The sequence below is a fragment of the Lepidochelys olivacea genome, assembly GCF_965140295.1.
Source record: "Lepidochelys olivacea isolate rLepOli2 genome assembly, chromosome: 5".
In the NCBI taxonomy this organism is placed as follows: Eukaryota; Metazoa; Chordata; order Testudines; family Cheloniidae; genus Lepidochelys; species Lepidochelys olivacea.
Window position 1 is genome coordinate 43,042,783 of NC_140415.1, and position 14,812 is coordinate 43,057,594.

At 42.2% G+C, this 14,812-nt stretch overlaps 1 protein-coding gene across 1 annotated transcript in view; it reads right to left on the minus strand.

Annotated features, from left to right (window-relative positions):
• LOC311521343 (interleukin-6 receptor subunit beta-like) overlaps positions 1-13,778 on the minus strand; it is a gene marked incomplete at its 5' end in the record, with an annotated part of 40,768 nt that extends 26,990 nt beyond the window's left edge. Inside the window, 6 exons of the mRNA XM_084629624.1 lie at positions 1,270-1,480; positions 5,267-5,349; positions 5,507-5,648; positions 8,158-8,294; positions 11,003-11,169; positions 13,702-13,778. Coding sequence (XP_084485750.1) covers positions 1,270-1,480; positions 5,267-5,349; positions 5,507-5,648; positions 8,158-8,294; positions 11,003-11,169; positions 13,702-13,778 — 817 coding nt within the window. The remainder of the gene's footprint in view (positions 1-1,269; positions 1,481-5,266; positions 5,350-5,506; positions 5,649-8,157; positions 8,295-11,002; positions 11,170-13,701) is intronic.
• Positions 13,779-14,812: the final 1,034 nt, after the last annotated feature.

Genomic DNA, 14,812 nt, shown 5'->3' on the forward strand with positions numbered 1-14,812 from the left:
AAGACTGGCAACTTATAAGTCAGTGGCTGATAGAAGATGAAATGGAGCTCTCTATTTGAAAAACAGTAGAGAGTGGCTATAAGGAAGAATTAAAGAGTGACAAAACTAGCTGAGGAAAACTTGATCTCAGAAAAGGTCATGAGAAACAAACTGAATGCCTATATCATCATAGTAATGCTTTTATTGATGTTCAAGACCATAGGCACATTAGGGAAAACAAAGGATAAAACTACAGCTAGAGTTGAAAATAAATGTGTAAGGAAAATCGTGATGCTTAAGTGAGCAGACTCGGTAAACCATTGACTATCAGTAGGATTAGTCAAAAAAGATTGAAGGGGTGGATACTATATTCCTCAGTGGCAGTGGGTGGATAGGAGACGGTATGAAACATTAACTGCAGACACATCAGCTGGAGAGTGTCAGCGGTACCCAGATGCTGATTGTTACTCACAGTATCAGGCCATAGGAAATCCTACCTTACAACAATACATGTCCCATGGGAGAAATGAGCAACTGGTGCCAGCCCATGGGAACACTGATTTTAACTATGAATGCAGATATACAAGCAAGTGTCTAGCAAAGCATGGAAATTGTACTATGGCAATTATATTTCCTGGATTTCTTAGAAGCCCTCTAATTTTTGGAAGGACCTCCCCATCCTCTCTTAATTTTGTTCTTACCATCGTATTAGTTTCATGTTGGAAATTTGTGCCCTCATGCAACTTGCCAGAAGACAACATAAGATAAAGAGAGAATGGAATAGCAGTAGATCATCGTGACCTTTAATTGTAAATATTCACCTGGCAGGTCATATGCAGCTATAACCACCTCATACTAAAAAGCGTGTTTGTAATGCACAGTAAAATTAGTCTGCTAGTAATTAGTTAATCCAATGGCCTAGCTGATATAAATGTAGCTGTTCTCTCAGGTTTCCAGTTTATTTTTCAGATTTCTTGGTTTGGGTCAGCTCACACAGAATTCAGTTTGAATACCTCCTACAGCCATTAATTTGATATGAATAACTTTATTCTTCACAATAGATAGTGACATATAGTGACCACATGAGATAACATGTTGTGTTCTGACAGAGCTCCATAAAACTGTTCTTTTTGTCCAGTTTTCACATGAGTCCTTAATCTGGTGCGGGTTTAAAGAAAAGAATAAAGAGGAACAATAAGATCCTTTTCATCCCCAAACTGTTGCTATCACAAGGCAACATTGCCAACAAAAGAATATGTGTGTAGTTTCTTCACCAACTGGATAAAGTACCTGTTGCGGTGAAATCTGGGACAACATAAGTGCTCTGTGGAGATTCTCCTGCTTCATTATAGGCAGAAATATTAAACCGATAATAAGCCATGGAGAGATTCAGATGCACTCTTCTCTCCGTTACGTTGATGCGTTCGAATCGATCATTGCAACTGTTGGGTATTCTTTCAATATTAATATAGTATCCAATGACATTCCTGCTTTGTGTTATCTAATAGAAAAAAGATTATTACTGAACAATCAAATATCAATCCCTTTCTTAATAAAATTAGAACAGTTACAAAAAATTGTAAGCCAAAACACACACACGAAATTATGTATAAACAAATCTTCCTGGTGTTTTCACATTGATTGTTAAAAGGAGATAAATTTAGTGCTGTGATTGGAGATTTAAGAAATGATTTAACAAAGCACTTAAGCATGTTCTTGGGACTTAAGCATTTGCTTAAAATTATTTAAATATATAGCACATAATCCTGTGCTTAAATGCTTTGCTTAACTGGGTTCCACAAAATACGGCATGGAAATCAGTGCAGAGAAAACCAAGCTGAAGACAAACAAATGTGATGGGATCAGCTCACATATCACTGTCAGTGGACAAGAACTGGAGCCAGTGAAACAGTTCAAGTATTTGGGGGCAGTCATCACTGATGAAGGATCAAAGGCAGAAATTCTGGCAAGAACTGCACAGACAGCAGCAGCAGTGGGAAAGCTAAAGCCAATTTGGAGAAATAAGAACATCTCTTTGGAATCCAAACTGAAAGTGCTGCACGCACTGGTCATCTCCATTTTTCTGTATATGTGTGAGACATGGACCCTTACGGCAGAACCTGAATGGAAAATACAGGAGTAGAGATGAGATACTTCCATAAAATCCTGGGCATCTTGTACTTTGAACACGGCACTAATGAAGAGGTCTGCAATATCATCACCCAATGTGCTGGGTCATATGAAGACCTTCTGATGACCATGAAGAAGCTCAAGCTGAAGTGGTACGGCCATGTAACAAGATCATCTGGCCTATCCAAGATCATCCTCCAAGGGACAGTAGAGGGGAAGAGAAGTAGAGGGGAAGAGAAGAAGAGATGGATTGACAACGTAAAACAGTGAACAGAAATGGGCTTTGCAGAGACTCAAGCACTGACACACAATCATCAGGGGTGGAGGCAATTGGTTGGTTCCTCATCAGTGATGGTGTCCCAATGACCAATACGGTTATGGGAGTAGTGATGATGAATTGAGTTCTTACCTGTGCAAATCCAGTAAACACTAATGAGGATGAAGCAGCTTAAATACTTTGTACGCTGCACTCAGAATGTGCCCCTATTTATTAGGAGCCTGAAAGTCAGTGAGAGTTAGGTGCTTAACTGCCATGTATGCCTTTGAAAATCTTAATCCCCTAGATTCTACAGGGCATTTTGAACTATCTTGTGAGGAAGAGGGGACTGGTAATTAAACTGCTACAGCAGAATGGTGTCCTTACCTACTGATATTAAGTTTGTTTAGTATGGTAACAGAGCAGAGCAATGCTCAAAAGAACAATTAATGATCTGGAGGATGGCATGGACTGCACCCTCAGCAAGTTTGCACATGACACTAAACTGGGAGGAGTGGTAGGGATAGGATAGGACAGAGGGACCTAGACAAATTAAAGGATTGGGCCAAAAGAAATCTGATGAGGTTCAACAAGGACAAGTGCAGAGTCCTGCACTTAGGACGGAAGAATCCCATGCACTGCTACAGACTAGGGACCAATGGCTAGGCAGCAGTTCTGCAGAAAAGGACCTAGGGACAAGTGGACAGTGGACAAGAAGCTGGATATGAGTCAACAGTATGCCCTTGTTGCCAAGAAGGCTAACAGCATTTTGGACTGTATAAGTAGGGGCATTGCCAGCAGATCGAGGGACGTGATCATTCCCCTCTATTTGAAATTGGTGAGGCCTCATCTGGAGTACTGTGTCCAGTTTTGGGCCCCACACTACAAGAAGGATGTGGAAAAACTGGAAAGCATCCAGCGAAGGGTAACAAAAATGATTAAGGGGCTGGAGCACATGACTTATAAGGAGAAGCTGTGGGAACTGGGATTGTTTAGTCTGCAGAAGAGAAGAATGAGGTGGGATTTGATAGCTGCTTTCAACTACCTCAAAGGGGATTTCAAAGAGGATGGATCTAGACTGTTCTCAGTGGTAGCAGATGACAGAACGAGGAGTAATGGTCTCAAGTTGCAGTAGGGGAGGTTTAGGTTGGATATTAGGACAAACTTTTTCACTAGGAGGGTGGTGAAGCACTGGAATGGGTTACCTAAGGAGGTGGTGGAATCTCCTTCTGTAGAGGTTTTTAAGGTCAGGCTTGACAAAGCCCTGGCAGGGGTGATTTAGTTGGGGATTGGCCCTGCTTTGAGCAGGGGGTTGGACTAGATGACCTCCTGCGGTTCCTTCCAACCCCGATATTCTAGGATTCTAAGGTGAGCACTGAGCAAAGCAAATGTATCTTAAGCATCCAGACACTAGTACTAGATACTATAGTCTTGTGTCACAAACTGGTCTCTGCTCCAATACTGTGTAAACAGCTGAGTCTACATTTTTTTTCTTTAACATTTTATAAGTATTAAAGACTCGGACGTGCATCCCAGCTACTCTTATACTATTGTGTATCTTTAAAGTGATTTAGGCTCCAAGTCAGGAAAGCATGCACTTAAGTGCATCCCTCTTGATTTGAATTGGACTAAAGTGCACAAAAGGCCTTCAATTTTGTAGAAGATGGGATCAGATGAAACAATTACATAAGATCTAACTCAAGCTCTCAGTCTAAAGATGATTTCTTCCTTCAACTTGATATTGGAATTAGTATGTACAATTTAAGACATTACTGTAAAAGGAACAATTTTATTTCTAGTTTAGATTCATCACCTGCTGGTAAGAGGGGTAACTTCCTAAGAAGTTTCTTTCTTTTTTTTTTTTTAAAGCAGATTGTTGCAAAATGTCCCTTTTGATAGATTCCTTCACATACAGATATGGGTGTCTTTGTTGATTCTGACTTGGACTCTTGGCTTCACTCATGGCAACCCTCTTTGATCTAGAATTAGAAGCCCTCTTTTCCCCTCTGGTTTTAGATAGATAGTCTTTACATGAAGACCACAAGCCTTGAAGTCTACAATAGCTCCTTGCTCATCAAAATGTCCTGCTAGCCCACAGGCAGTGAACTCAAGGTTGTTGGATTTACTGCCCTCACATTTTTTATGTGCTCACTTTGTCAGGAAACCTTCACATCATTAATTCAGCAAAAATGGCTGATGTACAGTAGTCAGTCAATTGATGATCATGATGTCCATTGTGGAAGAAGGCACACTTCCAGATCTCAGCTTCTGAACTTTTAATGTCTTTGTGGTGAATATGCAGCACTCTGCATGGTGAATAGAGCACTCTTTTGTCAGCAAGAGCCTCATAACCTATGCTGTATCTAGATTTTTGAATAAATAAACTTGGAAGGTGCTTTCAGATTCCTAGAGTGGGGCTCTTTCAAAAGCTTTAGTCCCATTTGAGAATAAGATGACAGCTTATGAATATGTAAGACAAAGAGAGTATTTTAGCTCTACAGCCTCAGGTGTCTCTGCCTAAGGGAATCTTTCAAGATGAAGTGTGAGGGTGATGGTGAGAGAGAGACTTGAGAATCCAGCTCCTAAAAATACTTAGTGTAGAATGGAAAGATGCTTCATTTAGGCCAAGGTCCAGAGTTCAGATGTTGCTGCATCAATCATTTTGTAAGTTTACAAAGGGGTTTTGCTCTCTCTTCTCTAAGACCATGTCCATAACACATTTATATATATAGTGCTAGGAATTGCTGTTGCAAAGGTGCACAACATTGCAATACTCAAATATAGTTTTGCTTGCATAAGAATATTTGCTGACATTTCAACATAATGAACAAAATCCTGTTTTGCCCAAAATGATTAACTTTTTTGCTATATCCATAATAATAACAACAACAAATACATTACCTGCCACTGAAGAAAAATACTTATTCTTCCCGGATTGATTTCTATGGTTTCATTAGCTGAAATTGTTGGCTTGTCAATTAGCTCTAGAGAAGAGAAGGATGGGGAAACCCAATCTCATCATTTGATTTTAATATTTTCCAATCTATAAATACAATATAACTTTATGCAACAACTGATTTATTTATATCAATCACCAGAACAACCAGAAAAACCAGAACAACCAAATGAAATGCCACTTACTATGAGGTACTAAAATCTCTTTACTCCAAACACAAACACAGTGGTGATCCTCGCTGGGTATGCATCTGAGCTGAATAACATATGAAGATGTGCTGTTTAAATTGGAGACAGTCACATTGACAGCATCGTTTGCTGTGGGCACCTGCCAACAAACATATTTGGCATCATTAAACTAAAGTTCCCTTTTAATAATGTTATACTCTGTAATCATTGCTCTCCTTTCTAAGGGCCCTGTTCTTCAATTTCAATGGAAGTTAAGGGTATTCACCAATACACATGACACACTAAGGCCCAGAGCCACAAAGGGAAGTAGGTATTGCAATGCTAAACATCATTGCACCTAACTTTTAGGCACTTAGAAAATCACAGGAACAACACTGTGATCCACAAAAGCCTGAGTTAGGCACCTGGGCTCCCTGTATAACTAATGGGGAAGAGAGGTGCCTTAGAATGCAAGCCAAAAGCCAGCACACAAGGCAGGGAACCGCCTACGCTATCCAATAGAAGATGCCATCAAGAGGGCAGTGTCCTAAGCACCATCTCTCTCTCTGAGGCTGCAGGGAGACCCCTATCTCTGCCAGTAATCCATGAACAGGAACTCCTCTTCTGGAGTCAGGTGGCTTAGGTGTCTAAGTCATTTGTTTTGGGACAGATTTAGGAGCCTGACTTGTTCCTCACAAAATGGCTGGAGGCGGTAGTGTCCAATGGTTAGATCACTCACCTGGGATGTGAGTTCCATTTTCCCCTCTGCCTGAGTGGGGGATAGAATTTGAACAGGGTTCTCCCATCTCTCAGAAAAGTGCTCTACCCACTGAGCTTATGGGATATTCTGACACAGTGCTTCCTACTTTCTTCTGGTGAAAGTGTTCTACTGTGTATAACTAACTAGTGACTGGAACAGGAGGACTGGACTCTAAATTACAGAAACATTCATTCTCTCTCTTTCTGGCCCAATGACTACTTAAGTATTTATTCACAGTGGAACAATCACTGGGCCAGAAAGAGAGAGAGAGACTGAATGACTGTATAGTTCAGTGGTGAGGTCATCGACCTGGGAAGTCCCAGGGTCCAGTTTCCCAGCTCCAACAGGATGCCAGATATTGAATAGGACCTGATCCAGTAGGCAGCCTCTGAGCATGCCTATTGGATTGGGCCCTGTGCATGACGTAGGAGGAGCACCTATCTTCCCCCGGTTTGCAGATCGGTCTGGGGCATGGGCAGGAGATGGGCATTCAGACACCGTGAGTGAGGTAGCATTGTGTATGCTCAGAGTCAGAGAGCACCTAGGGTACTTGAGTGAGTGTAGACACCTAGGGGGTTTGGTGGGAGTTTTGTGGATTGCAGTGGAGCATAAGTCTGGGACTTACATACCTAAGCACTTTGAGGGATTGGGCCCTAACAAAGCCATTAGACACTCAGTCCCATTACAGAAAAGTATCCTGAGTCAAGAAGGGCACTTAAGCGCATGTTTAAAGTTAAGCTTGTGCTTATGTCCCATTGACTTCAGTAGGACTGAAGCATGTACTGAAAGTGAAGCATAAGCTTAAGTACTTTTGTGACCAGGGATGGATTTAAACACAAGCTTAGGAGCTTTACTGAGTTGGGGCTTCATTTAGGAGCTCAAAAGAGCTGGAAATTGAGGTAAAATGAAATATTAGAAATGCACATTGGGCTCAAAAATTTTCAAAACTGTATGCACATACTTAGTGCCTCAATGCTAATTTGTGTATGGAGTTAATAGTAGCTTGCACAATTACAGTGATCACACAGGCAATGTACATAGTTGGCAGAGATGCACTTTTGAAAATTTGGGCCTAAAGTCTCCTTACTACTCTCCATATAAGTTTTTATTGCCATGAAAATATTTGTGATAATTATGAATAAAAGCAATTAGGTGGCTAGCTCTTGCTCTAGTGCTAAGACAGTGAGCAGAAGCATTTTTAGGAGACAATATTTTGTCCTGTAACATATTTCTATTAATAAAGTTGATCTGGGGAAAAATACAGAATAATGGAAAGATTTAGAGACTTTCCACTTTCTTTGGAGTTGAAGCTGAGGCACATGGAAGAGGTGAGATAATACATTCAAAACCCTCAAGCCACTTGTGCAACTGAGATTGATTTTTAATAAGAGTTATGAATGCTCAAAATGCTAAGCTAGCTTTTGCATTAGTACTGAAAATGCCTTGTGTATCTGATTCGTTGAGCACCAGCTTAAAAATGTAATGTGTGTGTAAGAGGTGGGGGTTAAGCATGAGCAGAGGGTGCAACATTTGGCACTTTTTTGTCAAGCTGAAATTAGCCATTCTGTAGCCCATGAAAGCTTATGCTCCAATACATCTGTTAGTCTCTAAGGTGCCACAAGTACTCCTGTTCTTTTTGCGGATACAGACTAACACGGCTGCTATTCTGAAACCAATGTATGGTCAGAGGCTCACTTGATGTAATTCACCATGGCTTCATTAATGTCAACAGATCTATTCTGATTGACACTAGCTCAGGATCTGTCCCACTGCCTGGAACATCTTAACAGAACTTAAATGGTGGTTAACAGGAGTATTTTTTTGTCTTGTCAGAACAGTGCTGTGTATCGTAGAACCAGTAATACTTCAGCTGAAGCTTTTAAATTGATATCAATCTTCATTTACTCACCAATATCCATTGTGAGGCTGCTGGACGTGCTTCTTTATATTGCAGTTCATATTGCATAGACTTTTTTGGTGCATCCCACTTAATTATTAATCTGTTTGATAACTGGTGAGCACGTATGGAGTGTATAGCACACTTCTCTAAAATGAACAATGCAGAAGCCGTAAACACATACACACACAGGAGGAAACCAATGATAAATACATTTTTTTCTCCCTTCTGTTTGTTCAGTACTAAATATGTCAATTTTCAATCTTCAAAATGGAGAAAGAATTCATTAGTGAAATTTTGCAGTATGAGACAAAGGCCCAGGTCTGCCACATTTACTCAGTGAGAGTAAGATCTTTCTCTGCAGGTAGTCCAGTTGATTTCAATGAGAATTTGTGGTATCAGATACCATTCAAAGTCAGCATGAGTGGCACAATCCTCAAATTAAAATGTTGACAGTACCAGCAATAATGCTGTTTAAAAAGACTATCCTGAACTCTGATTGCTTCTGTATTTTATGGGTATGTCAGAGGTGTAATTTCAAGTACAGTTTCTTTTTCATATGCCATCATGTGCCAGCAATGGCCTCTGCCATGTACATTGGCCAAACCGGACAGTCTCTACTTAAAAGAATAAATGGACATGAATCTGACACCAGGAATTAAAACATTAAAAAACCAGTAGGAGAACAATTCAACCTCCCTGGTTACCAATAATAGGCTTAAAAGTGGCAATTCTTCAACAAAAAAACTTCAAAAACAGACTCCAAAGTGAAACTGCAGAATTGGAATTAATTTGCAAACTGGACACCATCAAGTTAGGCCTGAATAAAGACTGGGAATGAATGGGCCATTACAAAAACTGATTTTACCATACTAATTTCCCCAAACTGTTACTCACACCTTCTTGTCAACTGTTTGAAATGGGCCACCCTCATTACCACTACAGAAGTGATTTTTCCTCCCTTGGTATTCTTCTGTTAATTGAATTGTCTCGTTAGACTGACCCTCCCACTTGATAAGGCAACTCCCATCTTTTCATGTACTCTGTGTGTGTATATATCTGCTACTGTATTTTCTACTCTATGCATCTGATGAAGTGGGTTCTAGCCCACGAAAGCTTATGCCCAAATAAATTTGTTAGTCTCTAGGGAGCCACAAGGACTACTTGTTGTTTTTTCTCTAAGGTTATGGCTACACTTTGAGCTGGGGGTGTGATTCCAGCTCCAGCAGAAGTACCTGAGCTAGCTAGCACACTAAAAATAGAATGTAGTTGCAGTAGCGCAAGTGGCGATAAGGGTTAGCTGCTCAGACTACATATCTAGCATCTCTGACAGGCATGAACTCAGCACCTCCCACCACTCTCACTGTCAGGGCTACTGTCTATTTTTAGCGTGCTAGCTCACTGAGAGCTAGCATAGGTATGTCTCCTCAAGCTGAGAATCACATCTCCAGCTCAAAGTGTAGACATAACCTAACACATGTAAAGTGGCCAAAGACCCCCACCAGAGGCTAGAGTAGCGGCTGTGCATTGGTTCTGGTAGGGTGCTGTAGTAGTGAGGACTCTGTTCTCCCTCCACCTCCAATCCCATGTCTCCTAGAAGAGCCCATGACCAAAGTCTCACTCAGTCTTTGGGCAGCGCTTGAGGATTAGATCAATATTTTGGATACCATGGTGAATTGCACTATAAACACCTAATCAGAAGAACAGGACTTGACATCTCATTTGTAATCAGGTAGTTCCTTTTATATAAAATTATTGTGTAACTAACTTAAGTATGTCTACGCTGCATTGTTAACCCAGGTCTGTGGGATCCAGGCTTGGTGTCCAAGCCTACACCTGAGCATGGACACTGCATTGTAAACCTGGACTTACAACTGCTGGGCCCAGGTCTCAGCTGTGTTAATGTGTCCATATTGCACTACATAGACTGTCTGACTTGGGTCTACCGTTTGAGCTGAGTCAATATTGCAAAATGGCAGGGCTTGGACTACAGTCAGAGTGATACTCTGGCTCTGACCGAGCCCTATAGCAGGGTTGTAGGACCCAGGTCCTGAAAGTTTGCTGATCCAAGTCAGACTGATTTGTGTGTGGATGGATGGGGGACTTGAGCTCAAACCTGAATCAGATTTGGTCTTACCCAATGGGTAGGTTTACACTCCCCCTCCCCCCAAATAAGCCACTGTAGTGACACTCAGAACCTGGGTCTACAGACTTGTGCAGGCAGTACAACATTACAAATAGCAGTATAGATGTTCCCTCTGGGCGTCTGAAACCCAGCAAGGAGGATGGGTCTCTAAGCCTGAGCAAGAATGTCTACACTGCCATTTTTAAGCACTGTAGTGTGAGCAGAGTTTGTAGATCTGACCTCAGACTCCCTGCCATGGCTTGTCCCCGCCCCCCGTTTTCTTAAAGTGTAGACATACTCTTAGTTGGTCAAGAAACAGACCGAAACCTGGAAAAGGTCTCTCAACACACAGAGATTCTAACTATATAGATTTCCTTAAACACAGGATGCTGAACCAGCCCTGTCTTCAGAAAGCCAGCAAACAAAATAAGAGCCTAAGGGGGTGTGTGTGTGTGTATTGATGTATGTTTCTGGATATTGCTCCTTTACAGTCTAGCAAACATTCCTGGTGTGAAATCCTTCCCACATGTATGTCACTAGAGTGGGGATTTCACCCCAGAGGTCCAAATTATGGTTTAACTATTTGATTTGGTGGTAAGAAGTGTATACTGAGAGTTACAATTTAGCAAAAAAATCCATACTTTAATAAAATTATACTGTAGTTTTAGCCAAACTATTGCATCTTAGATGCTATGGTAATACAAATAATGAACCATATTAGAGGCACTGTACCTGCCTTGCTGGGTATAATGGAGATGTTCTTTGTTTTCACATAGCTCTCATGGGAGTAATTTGCTGATACCCAAATAATTACAGCACGATTCATGTAAAGGAATTTTCGTTCTATTGTGATGGACGTTGATGTTGTTGTTCTTTCAAAACATCTCAGGATTTTATCCCTTGAGGCAAAGAGCATTAAAATAAACATTATTGAACTATAACTTATTAAAGCAGCAATATGACAACCGGTAAATTTTGGGGGCAATTAGAACACACACAATAACTTTAAAAGGCAATCTCAAAGGTGTAGACTTGCATTAATTTTGGTGGAATATATGGGCCCAAAGACTTAGTGGTGTTAACATGACCCTGTTATTGTCCAATATTAAACAATTTTAAATAAAGTTCAGGCTTGGAATTCAGTCACCTCAGCTTACTTAGTACCATAGCAAACAGATTTTTAAAAACAGGTGTTGTCGCTGTTAATGTCCAATCCCATTTCCTAGAAAACAAAACAAGACAACCGCATATGAACAGGGAAAGAAGAAAACAGCAAAGACAGAAAATGCAGCTTGTCTTTGGTGCTCACTTTTCCTTGCAATCTCACTGCTGAAAAAATACAGGCAAGGCACACTATCAGCCACTTCAAGATCTGGCAAACTTGTACCAGTGCTGGGCTGTTTAGGACATTGCTTTTAACTGTCTCTTTGGGTTTGTTGCAGTTTTGGCTGGCTAAACCAGACTCTTATTAGGGTGACCAGGTGTCTGATTTTCAACCAGAACACCCAGTCAAAAAGGGACTCTGGTGGCTCCAGTCAGCACTGCTGACTGGGCCGTTAAAAGTCCTATCGGCGGTGCTGCGGAGCTAAGGCAGGCTAGTCCCTACCTGTCCTAGCTCTGCGGTGCACCCCAGAAGCAGCCAGCAGCTCTGTTCACTGCCCCCATCCCGAGCACTGGCTCCGCACTCCCATTGGCCCGGAACCGCGGCCAATGGGAGCTACTGGGGCGGTGCCTGCAGGTGAGAGCAGTGCACAGAGCCGCCTCCCACGCCTCTGCCTAGGAGCTGGACCTGATGGCCACTTCCGGGGCGCAGCGTGGAGTCAGGACAGGCACAAAGCCTGCCTCAGCCCTCCCCCCCCCCAAACTGTGCTGCTGACCGGGAGCCACCTCAGGTAAGCCCATGCCCCAACCCCAACTCCAAGACCCTACTCCAGCCCTGAGCCCCCCACAAACCCAGAGCCCCCTCCTGCATCCCAAACCCCTCATCCCCAGGCCCCACCCAGAGCCTGCATCCCCAGATGGAACCCTCACCTCCCTGCACCCCAACCCCTTGCCCCAGTTCAGAGCCCCCTCCCACACCCTGAACCCCTCTGCTCCACCCCCAGCCTGGAGCCCCCTTCTGCACCCCAAACTCCTCATCCCTTGCCCCAGCCCAGAGCCTGCACCCCAAGATGGAGCCCTCACCCCCTCTGCACCCAACCCCCTGCCCCAGCCCAGAGCCCCCCTCACACCCTGAACCCCTCTCTCCACCCCCCAGCCTGGAGCCCCCTCCTGCACCCCAAACCCCTCATTCCCAACCCCACCGCAGAGCCTGCACCCCGAGACAGAGCCCTCACCCCCTGCCATACCCCAGCCAGTGACAGTGAATGAGGGTGGGGGAGCGCGAGCCACTGAGGAGGGGGAATATAGTGACTGAGGGGGCAGGGCATGGCCTCTGGGAAGGGGTGGAGCTAGGGTGTTTAGTTTTAGGGTTGCCAACTTTCTAATTGCACAACTCTTATTAAACAGAAGGCAAAAGGAGAAGGCTGTTTGGAATTTAGCCAGAACTGGTGGCAGTGTCATCTGGGTCTCTCTCTCTCTTTGGTCAGGACATCTCTCAAGATTAGGATGAAAAAGACCCAGTTGTGTCACAGTGGATCTTGGAGTCCCAGGAGACCGTGGGTGGTCAGAAATGATGGAGAAGCTTGTTTTTTCATCTTTCACTTATTTCTAGCTTTCCCAAAAAAATCTTTTTGAGGAATCCAAAAAGTAGTAATGGGAAGAATAGCCCACCCCCTCATTATTCTGTTAGGCCTCACTTCAAACACATCAATTTTGGTTCCTTGATTTCTGGTCCCACACTTTTCTTGATTACCAGATGTGATCTTAACACAGTCCTTGAATTATATCATTAGGCCTTTTTGTTTAGATTAATTTAATCTGACTCCCTTTTGCACCTTTTTCCATCAACATTTATTGTTAATTTATTGTGATACTTCATAAACTTTTATCTACTTTCCCTCAGTTAGGCTCACAAGGCCCCAGTTATCACTACAGACCCATCCATTTGAACCAGACCAATGAATGTAACGCTGGTAACCAAGCAATTCTATTTCTGTTCAGATTTAAGTGTCTTTACAAATTTGACATGCATTTTTTGTTGAATATGAATGCAAATAAAATAATGCTAGCCTTACTTTGAGATTCCCTACCTGAACTTTACAAACACTTGAGGCTTTACAGTCAAAGGTTAACTCTGCCTCCACACATATCTGAATCACATGGTTTCTCAGATGTACCACTTTTCCCACAACCTTGTATGGTGAATCTTGTCAGGTGCAGAGTGACTGAGGCAGGGCTCCACAGGAACCTTTATTTAGTTACAGATCAAACCTACAAGATCAGAGGGTTCTCAACTGCCACTGTCCTCAGGATCAAACTCTTTTACATACCTGGTATAGGAATGATTTTCATACATTATGGTCTCAATGCTTTTCAGGAGGAGGAATGGAAAGGTATCATGTGCCATACTTACCTCAGCCAGCTCAGTGCCAAGCTAGTTCCCTGGCATAAATTAGAACAGTCTGAAGACTGCCCTAAACTGTGCTAGCTGTCAATAGCTCCTATGGGACATTGAGGCATCCAGGAATTGCCTCCATGAAATCCCATTACTGTAGCCATGACTCCACTGGTGGGACCAGGAAGGGAGATTGGTGCAGGAGCCATTGTGGTGTCTCTGAACAACCCAATGACTTTCCTATCCTGGGGAAATCAAAGTGGGTGGAGTGGCCCCAGCAAAGCTGAGGATTTGGCCCTTTTTGCCTGATGGTCACAGTGTAGGACAAAGTTCTGTAAATGTTACATGTGTATCCATGGCTGTAGAAAATAATTGTATATTATAGTATAGGGCATTATTTGGGAAATAGTATGTGATGTAACTAAAAATTGCATTATAATTGCATATACACAAGGGGGAAGAATAACTTTATGTTCAAACCTTTACTTTGGCATTTCCTGACCTCTGAGTGATTTAACTATGGAGCCTTAATGATACTTAAACACAGATTTTAATATAATTTCCTGGCATGTAAACAAAAATGGGAGGTAAAAAGATAGACAGTCTGGGAACATCCTATTTCATACCCCCTAAAAGGTTATACATCCTTTCCCGTACACTGAAGACAGAAGACTTTGTACAGCTAAGGTGTGCCATCTCAACACTGTTTTTAAAATGGAATATTTATTTTATGGCTAGTGATATTACTTACCTACCAGCTTTTTTAGAATTCAATACGTGGTCACAATGCAATATTTAATACATGAACAACGTTTGAAGGTTTTCTCCCCCATCTTCTAAGTCTGATTTTTTGAGTGCACAGCTAGAGCATCTGTGTAAGGTTTTTCTTTAATCTCTTCCTTCATGACAGCTAAATCATATACAGTACTCTTCCAATTTCCAACTGATGTTAATTGCAGAAAGCAATAATGTCCTCAGCTTGGCGTAAGCAAATGCTTTTTTAAAAACCCATAAAAAGGAAGAATATTTTCTTGTTAAGAGCACTG